The 18,824-nt window shown below is 41.5% G+C and overlaps 1 protein-coding gene across 2 annotated transcripts in view; it reads right to left on the bottom strand.

Moving 5' to 3' along the window:
* Window positions 1-18,824, bottom strand: part of LOC124790061 (beta-alanine-activating enzyme) — a 180,208-nt gene that overhangs the window by 33,536 nt on the left and 127,848 nt on the right. For both annotated transcript variants that reach the window (XM_047257624.1, XM_047257625.1), the window contains exon 10: window positions 9,021-9,166. In XM_047257624.1, coding sequence (XP_047113580.1) covers window positions 9,021-9,166 — 146 coding nt within the window. The remainder of the gene's footprint in view (window positions 1-9,020; window positions 9,167-18,824) is intronic.

Raw genomic sequence — 18,824 nt, 5'->3', positions numbered from 1 at the left:
CTACGGGGGACACCACCTTGACAAAGCACTGTCCATGCGGATGGAGAGGCTTGCGTATCCACGGGAAGCTGAGGGCTATGCCCAAGGTAGAGGACCTACCGCCGGAAAGGTCTCAGCCAATGGATCAGACTAAGAGTGTCCCACAACGTCCCATCTTCCCTATCCACTCCTAGTCCTACCCTATTCCCTGACCCAACTCAAGGTGTGATGCGATCCGTGCTGAGGGGTGTTTGGCACATGGGAAGATGTGTTGCAAACAGAGCCTCAGGTATACCGGTCGACCTCCCTGAGTAATTAGCCTTACACCGTGCGGGGCATTCGTGGTATGGACTTTCTAGATCCCCAAATCTCGTGGAACCAACATGGACATGACTACAGAAAAAGAAACTGAGGGGCAAATTGAGGCCTCAGATACCCAAACATTGGGGACTGAACCGATGGAAGGCACTTCCACTACTGAATCAGCTAGACCAGATTAAGATCAAAGACTTGTCTGGGGCCCAAAAGAGGAAGCTACTCAGGGAACAGAGGGAAAAGGAAGGAAAAGAATGGCTTCCTAAACACAAGTGGAGGGAAGTATAGGGACTAGAACCCAAGAGTCCCAGAAAAAAACTGTCTCAGGTATAAGGGGACACGCAGACCCCCACAACTTCAAAGACAGGTAGTAAGTGGATAAGGGAGGAATCAAAGACTCCCTCCTCCCTGGATAAGCGAGTCCAGAAAAAACTAAGGCAAGAAATAAGGAAACAGACCTGTAGTACTGCAGTCTCAGTTTTTAGGATGGCAGTTATCCAGGAAGGTTATCCACTGGTGGCCATTACCTCACAGCAGGAGTAACTAGTACATATGGCCCTCTTTGAAAAGATTGGGAGGTACGCTGGCCCAGAAACCAACTTCAGGAGGGTCTATCTAGATCGTGGTGCACTCATTTTTGTCAGTGAGGGTGTGCACACAGTAGAATGGTTCAAGGACAAGGTTCCCATGATATCTCCATGGGAAGATGCAAACCTGCTGGTCAAGACGGCAGCGGAGCTTCTTAAGACTGCAAAGATATCATTATGGGTACCCAAGGTCCTTAAGGAAGTCTCTTCCAGGACTCTGTTTGGGAAAATATGGGGCCAGAACCTAAAAGTCCCGACAGAAGACTGGAGAGACCGGAAACTGATTTTAGGGTTCTCGCAGTTCACCGTCAGGGTTCTCAAAGATGGCAGTAAGACGGAGCCTGGAGGTGCTGCAGATTAATCTGCAGCACAGTAAAGGGGCCTCTGCTGCCCTGAGCCACTGCCTGGGGAGGCAGGAAGTGGACATGGCCCTGATACAAGTACCCTATTTATACAAAGGGGGTGTATCGGGCCTCGGAGGCACTGGAGGTAATCTGATCTATGCTAGGAATCTAATAAACTCCAGAACATGCACCTATGTTAGAAACGGCATTTCTTTCATGCCAATGATGGATTTCTGCTCTAGGGACCGTCAAAATGCAACAATGTGAGGAAGGTATCATGAGGGAAATTGTCTTGGCCTCAGCATACCTTCATTACGAAGACGGTTCTCCCCCTCCCTTGGAGGTGAGGAGACTGGTAGGGACTTTCCATCAGCAAGGTGACCAAATGCTGGTGGGGTGCAACGCCAATGCCCACAACCTAGTGTGGGGCAGCAAGGACACCAACAGTAGAGGTGAGTGCCTTCTTGAATTCCTCTTAGCTAACAACTTAGAGGTCCTGAATAGAGACAATGAACCTACATTCAGGAATAGCAAAAGGGAAGAAGTAATTGACATAACATTTGGTTCCATGACGATGGGTAGCTATGTCAAACAATGACATGTGGCGTTGGAGCCATCCTCATCGGACCACATGTACATTAGATTCAAGGTTGAAATGGGAATCAGACTGACTATGACTTATAGAAATCCCAGGAAAACAGACTGGGAGACATATAGGAGGGACCTGACTTAGGCTTATCGGAAATTAAAACCACGATAAGGAAGCCAGTAGAATTAGAGGAAGTAGCAGAGGCTGTTATCTCTGCCATAGTGACCTCATATCAGGACAGACCTCATATCAGGACAACTCCACAATCACCAGGAAGTGCACAAATATGAGTGTTCCTTGGTGGAATAAGAAATTGGAAATGCAAAGAAAACAGGTACGGAGACTGTTTAATATTGTGACGTAAAGGACAATGGGCTAAATATCGTGAGGCCCTTGTCAGTTACAATCTTGCAATAAGACAAGCAAGGGAGGCATCCTGGAAGGCATTCTGTGAGGAAGTGGAAGGCACGGCTCCACAAGCCAGACTTCACAACATTCTCACTAGAGTACCAACTAATCCAGGGGGTACGTTGAGGAAGGAGGGTGGGGAATATACAAAGACAACACATGAGACACTGGAATTGCTCCTCAAAACTCACTTTCCTCAGTATGCTCTGCCGGATAACACAGACCAGTATGTGGCCCCAGAGAGACAACGGTTCTCAGACACTTGAAGAGAGGACTGGGAATTGGCCAAGGAGTGTGTGAACTTCAACAAAATCCAGTGGGTGGTGGGAACATTCCAGCCGTTCAAGTCACCTGGCCCAGATGGAATTTTTCCAGCTCTCCTGCAACAGGCAGGAGGAAAGCTTATAAGAATCCTATGCAGGCTATTTAGGGTTAGCTTAGCAGTAGGAATCATTCCCAATGTTTGGAGGGCAGTGAAGGCTGTCTTCATTCCAAAGCCTGGGAGAATTGATTATACCAAGGCCAAGGATATGAGTCCAATCAGTTTGTCCTCCTTCATTCTCAAAACATTGGAAAAACTGGTTAATGGCTAAGTAGGGTCCCTCTACACCTGAACCAACACGCATACTAACCAGGTAAATCATGTGAGACAGCTCTCTGCCAACTCGTCGGGAAGGTGGAGAAAGCACTTCACTTTCCAGAAATAGCCCTCTGCATCTTCCTGGATATCGAGGGGGCCTTTAGTAACACGACCTTTGATTCCATGGTAAGGGCAGCAGAGGTGCATTGCCTGAGGACCACTATATGTAGGTGGACCAGAGCCATGCTTATTGGAAGGAAGGTAGAGGCCACCATGATGCATGAAAAGATGGTAATTAAGACCACTAGAGGCTGCCCACAAGGAGGAGTTTAGTCTCCTCTATTGTGGAATCTAGTGGTGAACGAACTCATTGAGGAGCTAAATTCCAGACAATGCTTCTGCCAAGGATACACAGATGACCTTGTCATAGTAATACTTGGCAAATTCACTGATACAGTCAGGAATATGGCACAAGGAGGGTTGGACATGTGCAAAAATGGTGCATTAAACAGGATCTGAGAGTTAATCCCAAGAAGACTGTTGTGGTGCTGTTTACAAAGAGACATGCAAGTTGGAATCTAAAGCTCTTTGATGAAACTCTACCTGTGAAGGGGACAGTGAAATATCTAGGGGTAACATTGGATGAGAAGCTAACTTGGACCCCTCATATTAAGAGTAACTGCTCCAAGGCAAAAAGCACTTTAGTGAGTACTAGGAGGGCTTGTGGCAAAAAATGGGGGCTAAGCCCCAGGGGTATGCACTGGATATACACCACAGTGGTTAGACCTAGGATTTCCTATGGGGCTGTAGTGTGGTGGAAGAAGGTAGAACAGCGGGTTGCTGCTGAAGAGCTTGCTAAGGTGCAGAGATTGGCCTGCTTAACCATAACAGGCGGAATTAGCAGCACACTAACTGCTGGAATGGAAGCCATGCTGGATATGCCTCCACTTCACCTTTGGGTTAAGATGGAGGCAGCAGCTGGGGCATACAGACTTAAAACTGGCCAAAACTGGGTCTCATTCGGATATCCATAATCACACACTAACATAGTGAGTGAGGTGAATATAGGTATGGCTGGGGAAATGCCCGCCGACTATATAATAACTCCGAACTGCTTTGACAAGCCTTACAACATAATAAATGGAAGTAGGGAGCAGTGGGAGAAAACAGTTCGACACCGTACGGGGGACATCGTTTGGTTCATTGATGGGTCGAAAACAGATCAAGGCGTTGGGGCAGGGTTGTGCAGGGTTCAGCCAAGAGTGGAGAGCAGCATCTCTCTAGAGAAACTGGCCTCTGTATTCCAAGCCAAAATTACTGCAATCAGGACATATGTGGAGGAGAATATGAGCAGGTGCTACAATGACTGTAGCATCTACATCTATTCAGACAGCCAGGCAGCCCTGAAATCATTGGCAGCTCCTGCAACAAGATCTAAGATTGTTGCAGATTGCCACAGGGCTCTGGTGGAGCTAGGGGGAAGCAATAGGGTGTACCTAGTGTGGGTCCCTGGACACTCAGGGATCTGTGGCAATGAACAAGCCGATAGATTGGCTAGGATTGGGGGCAACAACTCCATTTATTGGACTGGAACCTGTCTTGACAATCACCAAAGCTATGATCAAATTATAACTACAGAACTGGCTTAGGAAACAGCACATAGGATATTGGACCAGGTCCATAAACAAAAACATGGTAAGGTAATGATGCCCAAGCCATGTTTTAAAAGAAACTCTGTAATCCTGGGATTGAACAGGAAAGAGATCAAACTCATGACTGGACTGATGACTGGCAATGGGAACTTCAAAAAACACCTACACACAATGGGTATAATGGAAGAGGACCCTAAATGTAGGATTTGTGATGAGGGTGAAGAAACTGCATCACACCTAATCTTCGAATGCATGGCATTGGAGTGTAAAAGATACAGAATCTTTGGGACAACTAGACCTGAAGAAATTGAGCCTAACAAAAAACTGGTAGGGGGACTCCTTGCACTATTTAAGGGCAGTGGTTGGCTTTACTAGATAACACGGAGCGATACCGCACAATAAGTTTTGGTGCGAGCAGTGGCGGGTTAGACCTAAGCTGTTTTAGCTCTCATGTTAAAATCAATCAATCCTCAATCAATCAATGACTCCTGGTCACTATGAAAGTTTGTAATTGTTATTCAACTGGCAAACACTGAAGACGGTGCTCTGAGCATGAATGTTCGAACTTAAGTACATCCACCGCTGGCACTCCAGAGAGGGGATCCTTGCATGTCATTAGCAAAGGCGTAACTGTTCATGTCAGCATCCTTGTGCCATGGCAATGGCTGTATGAAACGTGGCTGTGGATTGGTGGCATGCATATTTGAAAGTGCAGCTGACTGGATAGCGGCTGATACTGCACATAGGATGGCTGGATAGTTTCAAAGCTAGGCACAACACTATGTGGAATGAAGTGTGTAGGGAAGCTAAGGACGCGCAGGAAAGTGTAACAACAGAATTGAAGACAAAACTGCACAACCTAATTGCAAATTATGATCTCAAAGAAGTGTCAGTGGCAATGAAACGGGTCTCTTTTATCGTGCAATGCCTCCAAAGTCTCTAGCAGCAATTCAAGGTGAAAAGTGCACTGGCAGACAAATGTCCTGGAAAGACTCACTGCACTGCTGTGTTGAAACATGTTAGGTGAAATAGAGATGACACTGGTGATTGGAAAGGTGCCAAATCTGCATTGTTTCAAAAACATAAATGTCAGTAAGCTTCCAGTCATGTGGCCAAGCAACAGAATGGTGCGGATGGAGTGTGGTCTTATGGAAGAGTGGCTGTGGCCGTTCATTGCCAAAATGAAAAATGGAAATCACCAAGTGCTCCTTTACCTAACCATTGCAACCTGCCACCCAAAAGACAAGTTATCAAACATGAAATTGGGTTAATCTCACCAGATTCAATCAGCCTCACACAACTGACAGACCAGGGGGTTACTTTCACATTCAAGTCGCATTATAGGTGATTACTAATGCTGTCCCGTATTCTTAGTGTTGAAAAAGCTGAAAGTGCATTTGCTCTTGCATGGTCAGTTTCTGTATTGGATGGAGTAAACTGGATTAGCTTAAGAGAAAGGGAAATACAGCCTGAAACTGTTACCAAGTACTTCAACAAAACACAATTTTGATATTAAAAAAAGGTAGCAGCAATTGTTATATTAATTGAAATGCAAAACATTTAATGTAGTGCAGATAACTACATTTGAAGTGATGACTTTCTGTTAACTCACTCCACTTTTATAGATTTAATAGAAATCTGCAACACAGAAGGTGATCAGGAAGAAACAGAGGAGGAGGACGAGGAGGAGGAGGAGGAGGAAGAAGAAGAAGAGGAGGAGCAAAATGATGTCCTTACAAAAATTAATACACCTGAAGAAGCTATTGCATGCATAAACAATGTTATGCAATTTGGTCATGAGCTGTTGGAACTTTTGTACAGTGCAAAACATTGCATAGAAAAAACAATTTTGAAAAGGAAATTCAAATAAGTTTCCCTCCCTGGTATGTGGTGAAAAATGTGAAATGTAAAGAAATTAAACACAGGAGTAATATAGATACATACATATAACAATAAACAAATTTAAAATCAGAGTAAAATACAGAAATGCTGTATTATTTACCAGTCAGTGCAACATTCTAGTGTTCTGTAGTACAATACACAGTAAATGAACATCTACTGTGCATGTGTGAAGGTACATAAATAAGTGCATAATTACAAATATATACTGCGGTGCATGATAGCTGACAAATTTTATGTAGCCTAGTGAATTTTGTGTAATCTGGAAACTAGTCCAATTTGGAAAATTATTTTAGTCCCATTTCATTCCACTTTGAGCAAGTTTTACTGTCTATAAATAACCTAGTAGATTAAGCTGAAAGTTCCATGAGCTTTTTGTGGATGATACTGTCATACACACAGAAGTTGCAATGCTAGAAAAATATAGGAAGATGCCAGAAGACCTGCAGTGGGTTGACACTTAGTGCAGGGATCAGCAACTGACCCAGAAATCTAATATACTGCGAATACATAGAAGAAAGACCTTTTATTGTGTGATCACACCATTGCAGAACAATGACTGGATGCAGTTACTCACATAAAATATCTAGGTGTATGCATATGGAGCAAACTGAAGTGGAATGACTACATTAAATTAATTGCAGGTAAGGCAGATGCCAGACAGAAATTGATTGGATGAATTATCATAAAATGTAGCCCATCAATAAAGGAAATAGCTTATGAAACACTCGTTTGGCCAATACTTGAATACTACTTCTTATTATGGGTTCTGTACCAAATAGGATTGATAGATGAAATTGAGAAGATACAAAGAAGAGGTGGATGTTTTCTTAAAGGTTCATTTAGTAAGCACAAAAGTGTCACAAAGATAATCAACTAACTCCAGTAGCAGGGGCTGCAAGAGAGGCATTCTGCACCACGATATGGTTTACTGTTCAAGTTTCAAGAGCATAAGTTCCTAGAAAAGTCATCCAATAAAGTTAACCAATATATTGTTTCCTCCTAAGTATACCTCATGGAAAGGCCATGAAGATAAAATCAGAGAGATTTGAGTCCACATGGAGGCTTACCAGCAAATTTTCTTCCCACAGACCATACATGACCAAAAGAGGAAGAGTGGGAAGTGACATTGGTACACAAAGTACCCTCTGCCATATATCAAAAGGTGGTTTGTGAAATATATATGTAGATGCATGTGTAAATGTACTGTCCTCTCTGCAATGTCATATGATTCAGATCATACATCAATCACAATGGCACGTTTCCTGATCGAAGCAACCGGCAGATCGCCATTTGTGCTGGCATTCTATGGACAACAATTTTGCACAGGTAATGTGGTAGTGTACTGCTTGACAAGTGCACCAACTGGCCCAACCCCAGGCATTCACGCTGTACCCAGCACTGATACAGCCATGGGACTGAGTTCATGCTGACTTTGCAGCCCTTTCCTGGGTCCACATCGTTAATCATTGTGGACTCCTTCGCACACTTCCTGTATGTTGTCCATGTCCAGCTGACAACACTGGTGGCCACAGTGGGTGCCTTGGACATCAATGGTATTTGTCATTTTACGACAATTCCTTTTCACCCAGCCTCCGAAGGATTTGTAGAATGGTTTGTTCACACTTTTAAGCTGCAAATGCAAAAAGCTTTATGAGCTACTAAATTGGCATCAGCTTTAAACACCTTCCTAGTGTCTTACAAGTCCATGCTCACATGCTCATCAATGTTAGAGCCCAGTGGACATCCTCACAGGATACTTTTACATCTTCTGTGTCCACCCCCAGAAACTAAGAAGGCACAGTCAAAATGTTTCAGCTGCCTGACCCTTTCTTCCAACTAACTGCGGGACATGCCTGTGGACGCCAATCTGGCTTTAGTGACAGCTGAATCACTGGACCTGCCATGTCCTGCATGGTCACCTCCACTTTCAGGTGTCTACGGGCCTATGCAAGAAGTCCCAGATCCAGCATCAGCTACGTCAGACATCTGCCAGAAGCATTCTTTCATGTTTTTTTCCACCTTCAGACAGCTGCCACCACATCCTCCCCCACAGTGGCTGGGCAAATACTGGCTGTAGGTGACAGTTCAATGGAGGAAGGATCCAGTAACCCCAATGGACACATAAATGAATAAAGTGTAATGTTGCACACATCTGGTAGGGAGGGAACCTGTGACTGGCATGCCATCCTTACCACAGACTCGTCACATGAGAGTGCATATTGAACCAAATAAAAGGCCAGATATTCTGCACTGAAAAGGCACATTACAGTGTTAACAGGCTGTTTTCAGTGGAACTTGATCCTTCTACTCTGAAGCAATCTCCAAATGGTTTCTACTGTTACTCTGATGAATATTCCTCCAAATATTATTTCTACTTGACTCATGGACTAATTTGTTATTTATTTGTCATAGAATTTGTTTTCAGCGCTCAATTCTTGAAGTTTTGCATCAAGTCACTGTGTGCAAAACATGTATTCTGCACTGTACATCTACACATTTCAAACAGCAATTGCCTTCACAATGTTACAAAATCACAACAATAGCTGAAAATGTGCACTGCCTAAGAAGAATGAGAAAATTAGCACAATTTCAATAAAAAAATTACATAAAAAAACGATATAATTTTTATTTATGTAAGATATATGGTTTTTACACTCTACTTACCAATATATGCTTGCTGGCCACAAGGAGAGATACATGCAGGAGCTTCAATTCGACCTCCAAGTTGCAGAACAGAATGAACTTTTCCATCATCATGAATGGTGGCAAGTTGGCCAGAGTGAGATCCAACAATTGCTAGCCAGTGCTGGCTAAATGGTACATACTACAATTACACATATTCTTGTAAAATTGACAATAAAAACATACAAAATTATCTTACTGAACTTAAGTCACACATATTCAACTTTATACAGACAAATAGAAAGCCTCACATTCTGGAAAACATTTAATCACTCTGTCATGTGTAAAATCAGCCAACTCCATGCAACAGTCAAAGACAAAAGGAACACAAAATTCATCATTCATGAATTGAATGAGAGTAAAGTGCAATTACCACAATAAAATTCTTGTACATTGTTTGTTACTTAGGAACTAAAAAAGTTACACATGCAGGGACAACAGGACGGAAAGGTATGAATGGTGCAAATGCATCAAACAAGTTGCATTCAGTCTGATAGAGTTTACAGAGAATAACAGAATAAACTAAATTATTAGAGACTTCCACTTTTCATTTAAGATTGGAAGTGTGAGATGTACTGATCGTGGGAATATGCAGCATAACAAACTAAGTAAAAGGAACAGCAGAAATAAGAACAATAACAATGAAATTATAAGATAATTGAAAGTGTCATATTTAATGTACTTGTTCATGAATTTACATTTATTTCAGGGAAAATTAGACCACTCTATCAGAGTGTTTGTGTTTGGTAGAAGTAATAGACAATCATTAAAATTTTACTTTATAAAATGAACTGAGAACTTAAAGTACAGATTTGATGTAGAGGAGTTTTGGCAAAGCCTCATATAGAGGAGAAATTATTGTATATAAAAATAAATACCTAATAAAGCAATAACAAAACAGCATAGTTTGATTTTCATTTCATGGTAAAATTCAGAAAAAGTGGCAAAAGTGTAGATTTTTTTAAACTCTTGCTAGAAAAGATAACACAAGGAAATGAAAAAGGAAACTAAATGACTGCTTCTGCATTCTTGAGAAGGGCTTCATGTGAAGCCTACAATTTTCACATATAAAATACAGCAAAAGTTCCACCAGAAAATTCTATCACAATGTAGCCATATATACAGTTAATGAAAATATGAACTTTTATACAAGCTTTCTCTCTCTCCTACCACCACATTTCTCCTACCAAAAACTGGGTATGTTGGCTAAGATGTGTCTCAAGCACAATATTTAACTATTGTACTGACTTTATAAGCTATCTTTATAAATAATCAATGACCCACCTCATTTCTGGCAGACTGAAATATGTAGTATTAATACACAGCAATGCATGCAATTAGAAATATCCAAATCTGCTCACTAACAGGTCAGTTAAACTCTTTCCTGCCTTTTCAAAAGTTTTTGAGAAAATGGCCTATGATAAAACAGTGACTAGCTTTTTTAATATATATATAGACACACACAATAACAAACACAAACACAAATTTCAAGCTTTCGCAACCCACGGCTGCTTCATCAGGAAAGAGGGAAACACGAAAGGATGTTGGTTTTAAGGGAGAGGGTAAGGAGTCATTCCAATCCCGGGAGCGGAAAGACTTACCTTGGGGGCAAAAAGGGACAGGTTTACACTCGCACACAGAATCATATCCATCCGCACATAACAGACATATGCAGACACAAGCTGTCTGCTTGTGTCTGTTATGTGCGGATGGATATGTGTGTGTGTGTGTGCGCGAGTGTAAACCTGCCCCTTTTTCCCCCCAGGTAAGTCTTTCCGCTCATATGCAGACACAAGCTGTCTGCTTGTGTCTGTTATGTGCGGATGGATATGTGTATGTGTGTGCGCGAGTGTAAACCTGTCCCTTTTTCCCCCCAAGGTAAGTCTTTCCGCTCCCGGGATTGGAATGACTCCTTACCCTCTCCCTTAAAACCCACATCCTTTTGTCTTTCCCTCTCCTTCCCTCTTTCCTGATGGAGCAACCGTGGGTTGCGAAAGCTTGAAATTTGCGTGTGTGTTATTGTTTCTATCAATGTACCAACACTTTCGTTTGGTAAAATACAGAATCATTGTTTTTAGATATATTTTTCCCATGTGGAATGTTTCCCTCTGGGAAAAATATATCTAAAAAGAAAGATGATGTGACTTACCAAACGAAAGCGCTGGCATGTTGATAGATACACAAACAAACACAAACATACACACAAAATTCAAGCTTTCGCAACCAGCGGTTGCTTCATCAGGAAAGAGGGAAGGAGAGGCAAAGACGAAAGGATGTGGTTTTTAAGGGGGAGGGTAAGGAGTTATTCCAATCCCGGGAGCGGGAAGACTTACCTTAGGGGGAAAAAAGGACAGGTATACACTCGCGTGCGCACACACACACACACACACACACACACATATCCATCTGCACATACACAGGAGGTTGATGGAGTCAGGTGAAAGGTTTTGTAGGGGGCCTAAGTTTCTGAGGATTCCTTGAAGCTCCGCCTGGACATCAGGAATGGGATTACCTTGGCAAACTTTGTATGTAGTGTTGTCTGAAAGCTGACGCAGTCCCTCAGCTACATACTCCCGACGATCAAGTACCACGGTCGTGGAACCCTTGTCCGCCGGAAGAATGACTCCTTACCCTCTCCCTTAAAACCCACATCCTTTTGTCTTTCCCTCTCCTTCCCTCTTTCCTGATGGAGCAACCGTGGGTTGCGAAAGCTTGAAATTTGCGTGTGTGTTATTGTTTCTATCAACGTACCAACACTTTCGTTTGGTAAAATACAGAATCATTGTTTTTAGATATATTTTTCCCATGTGGAATGTTTCCCTCTGAGAAAAATATATCTAAAAAGAAAGATGATGTGACTTAGCAAACGAAAGCACTGGCATGTTGATAGATACACAAACAAACACAAACATACACACAAAATTCAAGCTTTCGCAACCAGCGGTTGCTTCATCAGGAAAGAGGGAAGGAGAGGGAAAGACAAAAGGATGTGGGTTTTAAGGGAGAGGGTAAGGAGTCATTCCAATCCCAGGAGTGGAAAGACTTACCTTAGGGGGGAAAAGGACAGGTATACACTTGCACACACACACATATCCATCCGCACATACACAGACACAAGCAGACTGTCTGCTTGTGTCTGTGTATGTGCAGAGGTCTACCACAAACATGGTGATTCATTACTTTGGTGAAACACGTCAATTGCGAGACAAAATTAGAGTTCATGGAGTGAGGGCACATAAGGTCCCCCCAAAAGCTGAGAAAATGTTTGCAAACCTTGTCAGCAAGGAAGTTGATGGTGACAGTGTTTTGGAACAGGCAAGGTGTGTTTCCTATTGATTTTCTCGAACATGTAGCAACCATAAATTCTGCCCACTACTGTCAAACTTTGCACAGCATTAGAAGAGCAGTTCAAAACAAACGCTGAGGGAAGCTGACGTCCAAAATTTTGTTTTTGCATGACAATGCCCGACCTCACATGGCAAACCACACTAAAGAACTCATTAATTCATTAAAATGGGAAATTTTCCCTCACCCGCCCTACAGCCCCAATCTTGCACCAAGTGACTTCCACTTGTTTCCCAAGATGCAGAACTGGCCTGCAACGCGGCATTCTGATGAGGATGTGGACTCACTGGTCGAAGTCTCAGGCGACAGAATTTTACAACGAAGGTCTTTCAAAGCTTGTCCACCACTATGGTAAGTGCCTCAATGTGTTTGGTGACTATGTTGAAAAGTAATATGTCAGTCGCTCTTTCAGATATATATAATAAGACGTATTTCTTGTACATAGTTATTTTTTAATGCCAAAACGTTCCCTAGTTTCTGGGTAGCCCTCGTAAAGAATTATGGGATTAATAGCCCCCCACCTCCACCCTCTTGCAAGGATGGAGTCTTACCTTCACAAAAGAAATCAAAGGGGTCCTACAGACACACTGGGTCATAAGCATGAAACTAACCTCAGGAAGGGGGAGAACATAACATGTGGATTCACAGAATGATCAGTTATCCATTCTTGCTTTTAACCTTCATAAACAATCTTTCAATGACTTTAATGGATGGTTCAAAAACCATGTTTGATGATGACACTATCATACTAATCAACTGTCTAAAATGAACCTTACTAGACACAACTCAGATATCAGGTGAACAGTTCCATCATTGGTTCATGGCAAATGATTCACATCTTAATCTCACAAAGATTCATATTATGTAATTTTGAGTAAACAAAAATGAGCTGCTTGCACCAGAAGTAGACATTAATGGTCACACAATCAATGGAACACTGAGTGTAAAATGCCAAGAGGTCCACTTGAATGACATGTTCAAATGTAGTCAAAACAGAGATAAACTAATGAAGAAGCTCAGTTCAATATGTCTGATGTTCAAAGTATCTAATTTCCACTCCCTCTTGTCTTGCAAATTCTCTTCTATGGCAGTGCACTTAAGAATTAATGAAGTATTCAGTCAAGAAAAGTGAGCAGTAAGCGTACTGTGAGAAGTAGCTAGCTCCAAATCTTGCACAGTCCTTTTTAAGGGTCTTGGAATTCTGACGCTAAGTCCCAATTACATTTACTCATTAATGATTTTAGTTGCTGACAATAAAAAGCAGTTTAATCTGAATTGTGATCTTCAAAATCACAACAGAAGCTCACAAAATAAATGTCATGGGCACTTTGCTTTCTTGTCTAGAGTTCACAGGGCAGTTATGGAATAAGGTACAAAGGTGTTCAACCATCTACTATAAATCAAGAAACTGAGGAACCCAATCAGTTCAAAAGATAACTAAAAATGTATGTTACGAGCCACTGTACAAATTATCTACTTATCTAGTTAGTAACATTGGCAGCAGCAGTGTAGGTAGTAAATCTTTATATACAAAAACTGAGCCTGCATATGTTTGTCCTTGCAAAATTAAAAAAGTAGTTGGTCGACAGACTTGAAATTTCTACACAATGTTGCAGCATTTTACCAAAAATCTCAGAACGTTCTTGACACAGTTCCTTAAAATATTATATGATACTCCAATGAACATTCAGATGGGTAGTAGGCTACACACTTTAATACATATATATAAAATATATAATACTGAAATGTTGTTAGCAAAAGTCTCGAAAAGTTCTTGACTGATTTACTTAAAATTTTAAATGTTGTTGTTGTTGTGGTCTTCAGTCCTAAGACTGGTTTGATGCAGCTCTCCATGCTACTCTATCCTATGCAAGTTTTTTCATCTCCCAGTACCTACTGCAACCTACATCCTTCTGAATCAGTTTAGTGTATTCATCTCTTGGTCTCCCTCTACGATTTTTACCCTCCACGCTGCCCTCCAATACTAAATTGGTGATACCTTGATGCCTCAGAACATGTCCTACCAACCAATCCCTTCTTCTAGTTAAGTTGTGCCACAAACTTCTCTTCTCCCCAATCCTATTCAATACCTCCTCATTAGTTATGTGATCTACCCATCTAATCTTCAGCATTCTTCCTTAGCACCACATTTCGAATGCTTCTATTCTCTTCTTGTCTAAACTATTTATCGCCCATGTTTCACTTCCATACATGGCTACACTCCATACAAATACTTTCAGAAACGACTTCCTGACACTTAAATATATACTTGATGTTAACAAATTTCTCTTCTTCAGAAACATTTTCCTTGCCTCTACATTTTATATCCTCTCTACTTCGACCATCATCAGTTATTTTGCTCCCCAAATAGCAAAACTCCTTTACTACTTTAAGTGTCTCATTTCCTAATCTAATTCCCTCAGCAACACCCAACTTAATTCGACTGCATTCCATTATCAGCGTTTTGCTTTTGTTGATGTTCATCTTATACCCTCCTTTCATGACACTGTCCATTCCGTTCAACTGCTCTTCCAAGTCCTTTGCTGTCTCTGACAGAATTACAACGTCATCGGCGAACCTCAAAGTTTTTACTTCTTCTCCATGGATTTTAATACCTACTCCGAATTTTTCTTTTGTTTCCTTTACTGCTTGCTCAATACACAGATTGAATAACATCGGGGATGGGCTACAACCCTGTCTCTCTCCCTTCCCAACCAATGCTTCCCTTTCGTGCCCCTCGACTCTTATAACTGCCATCTGGTTTCTGTACAAATTGTAAATAGCCTTTCGTTCCCTGTATTTTACCTCTGCCACCTTCAGAATTTGAAAGAGAGTATTCCAGTCAACATTGTCAAAAGCTTTCTCTAAGTCTACAAATGGTAGAAACGTAGGTCTGCCTTTCCTTAATCTATCTTCTAAGATAAGTCGTAGGGTCAGTATTGCCTCACGTGTTCCAACATTTCTACGGAATCCAAACTGATCTTCCCTGAGGTCAGCTCCTACCAGTTTTTCCATTCGTCTGTAGAGAAAACGCGTTAGTATTTTGCATCCGTGACTTATTAAACTGATTGTTTGGTAATTTTCACATCTGTCAACACCTGCTTTCTTTGGGACCGGAATTATTATATTCTTCTTGAAGTCTGAGGGTATTTCACGTGTCTCATACATCTTGCTCACCAGATGGTAGAGTTTTGTCAGGACTGGCTCTCCCAAGGCTGTCAGTAGTTCTAATGGAATGTTGTCTATTCCCGGGGCCTTGTTTTGACTCAGGTCTTTCAGTGCTCTGTCAAACTCTTCACGCAGTATCGTATCTCCCATTTCATCTTCATCTACATCCTCTCCCATTTCCATAATATTGTCCTCAAGTACATTGCCCTTGTATAGGCAAGTGGTTCTCTGTTCTCCAAAGGTCTCTTTAATTTTCCTGTAGGCAGTATCTATCTTGCCCCTAGTGATATAACTCTCTAAGTCCTTACATTTGTCCTCTAGCCATCCCTGCTTAGCCATTTTGCACTTCCTGTCGATCTTGTTTTTGAGACGTTTGTATTCCTTTTTCCTGCTTCATTTACTGCAGTTTTATATTTTCTCCTTTCATCAATTAAATTCAGTATTTCTTGTGTTACCCAAGGATTTCTACTAGCCCTCGTCTTTTCACCTACTAGGTCCTCTGCTGCCTTCACTACTTCATCTCTCAAAGCTACCCATTCTTCTTCTACTGTATTTCTTTCCCCCATTTCTGTCAATTGTTCCCTTATGCCCTCCCTGAAAATCTGTACAACCTCTGGTTTTGTCAGTTTATTCAGGTCCCATCTCCTTAAATTCCCACCTTTTTGCAGTTTCTTCAGTTTTAATCTACAGTTCATAACCAATAGATTGTGAGCAGAGTCCACATCTGCCCCTGGAAATGTCTTACAATTTAAAACTTGGTTCCTAAATCTCTGTCTTACCATTATGTAATCTATCTGAAACCTGTCAGTATCTCCAGGCTTCTTCCATGTATACAACCTTCTTTTATGATTCTTGAACCAAGTGTTAGCTATGATTAAGTTGTGCTCTGTGCAAAATTCTGCCAGGTGGCTTCCTCTTTCATTTCTTAGCCCCAATCCATATTCACCTACTACGTTTCCTTCTCTCCCTTTTCCTACTACCGAATTCCAGTCACCCATGACTATTAAATTTTCGTTTCCCTTCACTATCTGAATAATTTCTTTTATTTCATCATACATTTCTTCAATCACTTCATCATCTGCAGAGTTAGTTGGCATATAAACTTGTACTACTGTAGTAGGCGTGGGCTTCGTGTCTATCTTCGCCACAATAATGTGTTCACCATGCTGTTTGTAGTAGTTTACCTGCACTCCTATTTTTTTATTCATTATTAAATCGACTCCTGCATTACCCCTATTTGATTTTGTATTTATAACCCTGTATTCACCTGACCAGAAGTCTTGTTCCTGCTGCCACCGAACTTCACTAATTCCCACTATATCTAACTTTAACCTATCCATTTCCCTTTTTAAATTTTCTAACCTACCTGCCCGATTAAGGGATCTGACATTCCACTCTCTGATCTGTAGAACGCCAGTTTTCTATCTCCTGATAACGACGTCTTCTTGAGTAGTCCCCGCCCGGAGATCCGAATGGGGGAGTATTTTACCTCCGGAATATTTTACCCATACAGTAAAGCTGCATGCCCTCAGGAAAAATTACAGCCGTAGTTTCCCCTTGCTTTCAGCTGTTCCCAGTACCAGCACAGCAAGGCTGTTTTGGTTAGTGTTACAAGGCCAGATCAGTCAATCTTCCAGACTGTTGCCCCTGCAACTACTGAAAAGGCTGCTGCCCTTCTTCAGGAACCACACGTTTGTCTGGCCTCTCAACAGATAGCCCTCCATTGTGGTTTCACTTACGGTACGGCTATCTGTATCGCTGAGGCACGCAAGCCTCCCCACCAATGGCAAGGTCCATGGTTCTTCATTTTAAATGATACTCCGTAAAACATTCTGATAGACATAGATTAGATACTGATTTAAAAAACAATGTACAGGTTTTCTTTAAAACTGGACTGTAAGAAAGAAAATGCTCTGATATAAAGATATGCCAGTTTTAACTATGATAGTAGGGCATATATATATTTTAAACATAAATTCTATTCACAACAATGTGCTGCTTTGTTTCTTCCTGAAAGACAGTTTTCAGAGCAAACAGGAAAGTAGTACCTCTGGCTTACTGGCTCATGATTAGAATATTACTACATATTCTGATTTTTCAATAACAATAAACATGGCTCGAGGACAGAGGGGGAAAGGGGAAAGGGGGGAGGAGGAGATGGATGGAACAGTGGGAGGAAATGGATATAGAAAGCAGGAAGGAGGAGCTGGACAGCGAAAGGGGCCAGGTGGACATGGAGGGGGGTGGGGGTGGGGGGGGGGGGGGGGGTGGAGGAGGAGGAGATGGACAAAGAGAGAGGAGGAGATGGACAAAGAAAGGGGAGGAGATGGACAAAGAGAGGGGAGGAGAGGGTGGCCAGAGACAGGGAGGAGAAGAAGATTAGTTTTATATCCAATATCTCATACATATTGGAATGTGAGTTTTCTCTTTTCTTTCTTTTCCATTTAACCAGAATGAGTCACAGCAACATGTGGCTGGGTACAGCTAGTAATTATATAAAAACAACACTGTACATGCAGAAATAGATAACAATTTCCTTTGAAAAATACCAATGTAATTAAGTACACATTAAGCTACTAATTGGAGATTAATGGCAGCTACTTAATAAACTGAGGAAACAGCAGCTTTCTTTCTAATTTACTACATTACATTTATCTGTCATAAGCACAAAGAGCATTGAGCACTATAGTGATAGTTTAACGGTGTACAGATTAAGTTTCTATGATTTGCTTGTCTTTTGTTAATGTCTACCTCGACTTGTTCAACTTCCTTGAAAGTTATCCTTCATGGGACACAATGTATCAACTAATGAATGGTAATATGGAAATATGCATTCCTGCAGCTGAAAACAATTAAGACTACTCAAAGTGAGCTAAACATGAGGGCCTGACTTAATTTCCATAAAGTTTTGCACTAAGTACATTGGAGACATGGCCCCTTTCATAACTCATATTTATTCAAAATCTCTTGCATAATGAATAGTTCCATGTCACTAGAAAAAGAGTATTGGCTGTCCTTCCACTACCAATCAGCAAGTCTTTGCACGTGGCCACCAAAATTGGCCAATCCTGCAACCAAGAAGGATAAAAGAAGGGATGCACAAAATTTCAGACCAATATGTTTAACACTGACCTGTTGCAAAATCCTAGAGCATACTACAAACATTATGGAATAAATTGAAAAAAAAAAAAATGTTTATCTCACAGAACCAGTACTGGTTCAGAAAAATTCACTAACATGTAACACAAGTCGCTCTTTTCACACACAATGATT

Source organism: Schistocerca piceifrons, chromosome 3 (assembly GCF_021461385.2).
Source record: "Schistocerca piceifrons isolate TAMUIC-IGC-003096 chromosome 3, iqSchPice1.1, whole genome shotgun sequence".
Lineage (NCBI taxonomy): Eukaryota > Metazoa > Arthropoda > Insecta > Orthoptera > Acrididae > Schistocerca > Schistocerca piceifrons.
This window is presented reverse-complemented; position numbering and strand designations above follow the sequence as displayed.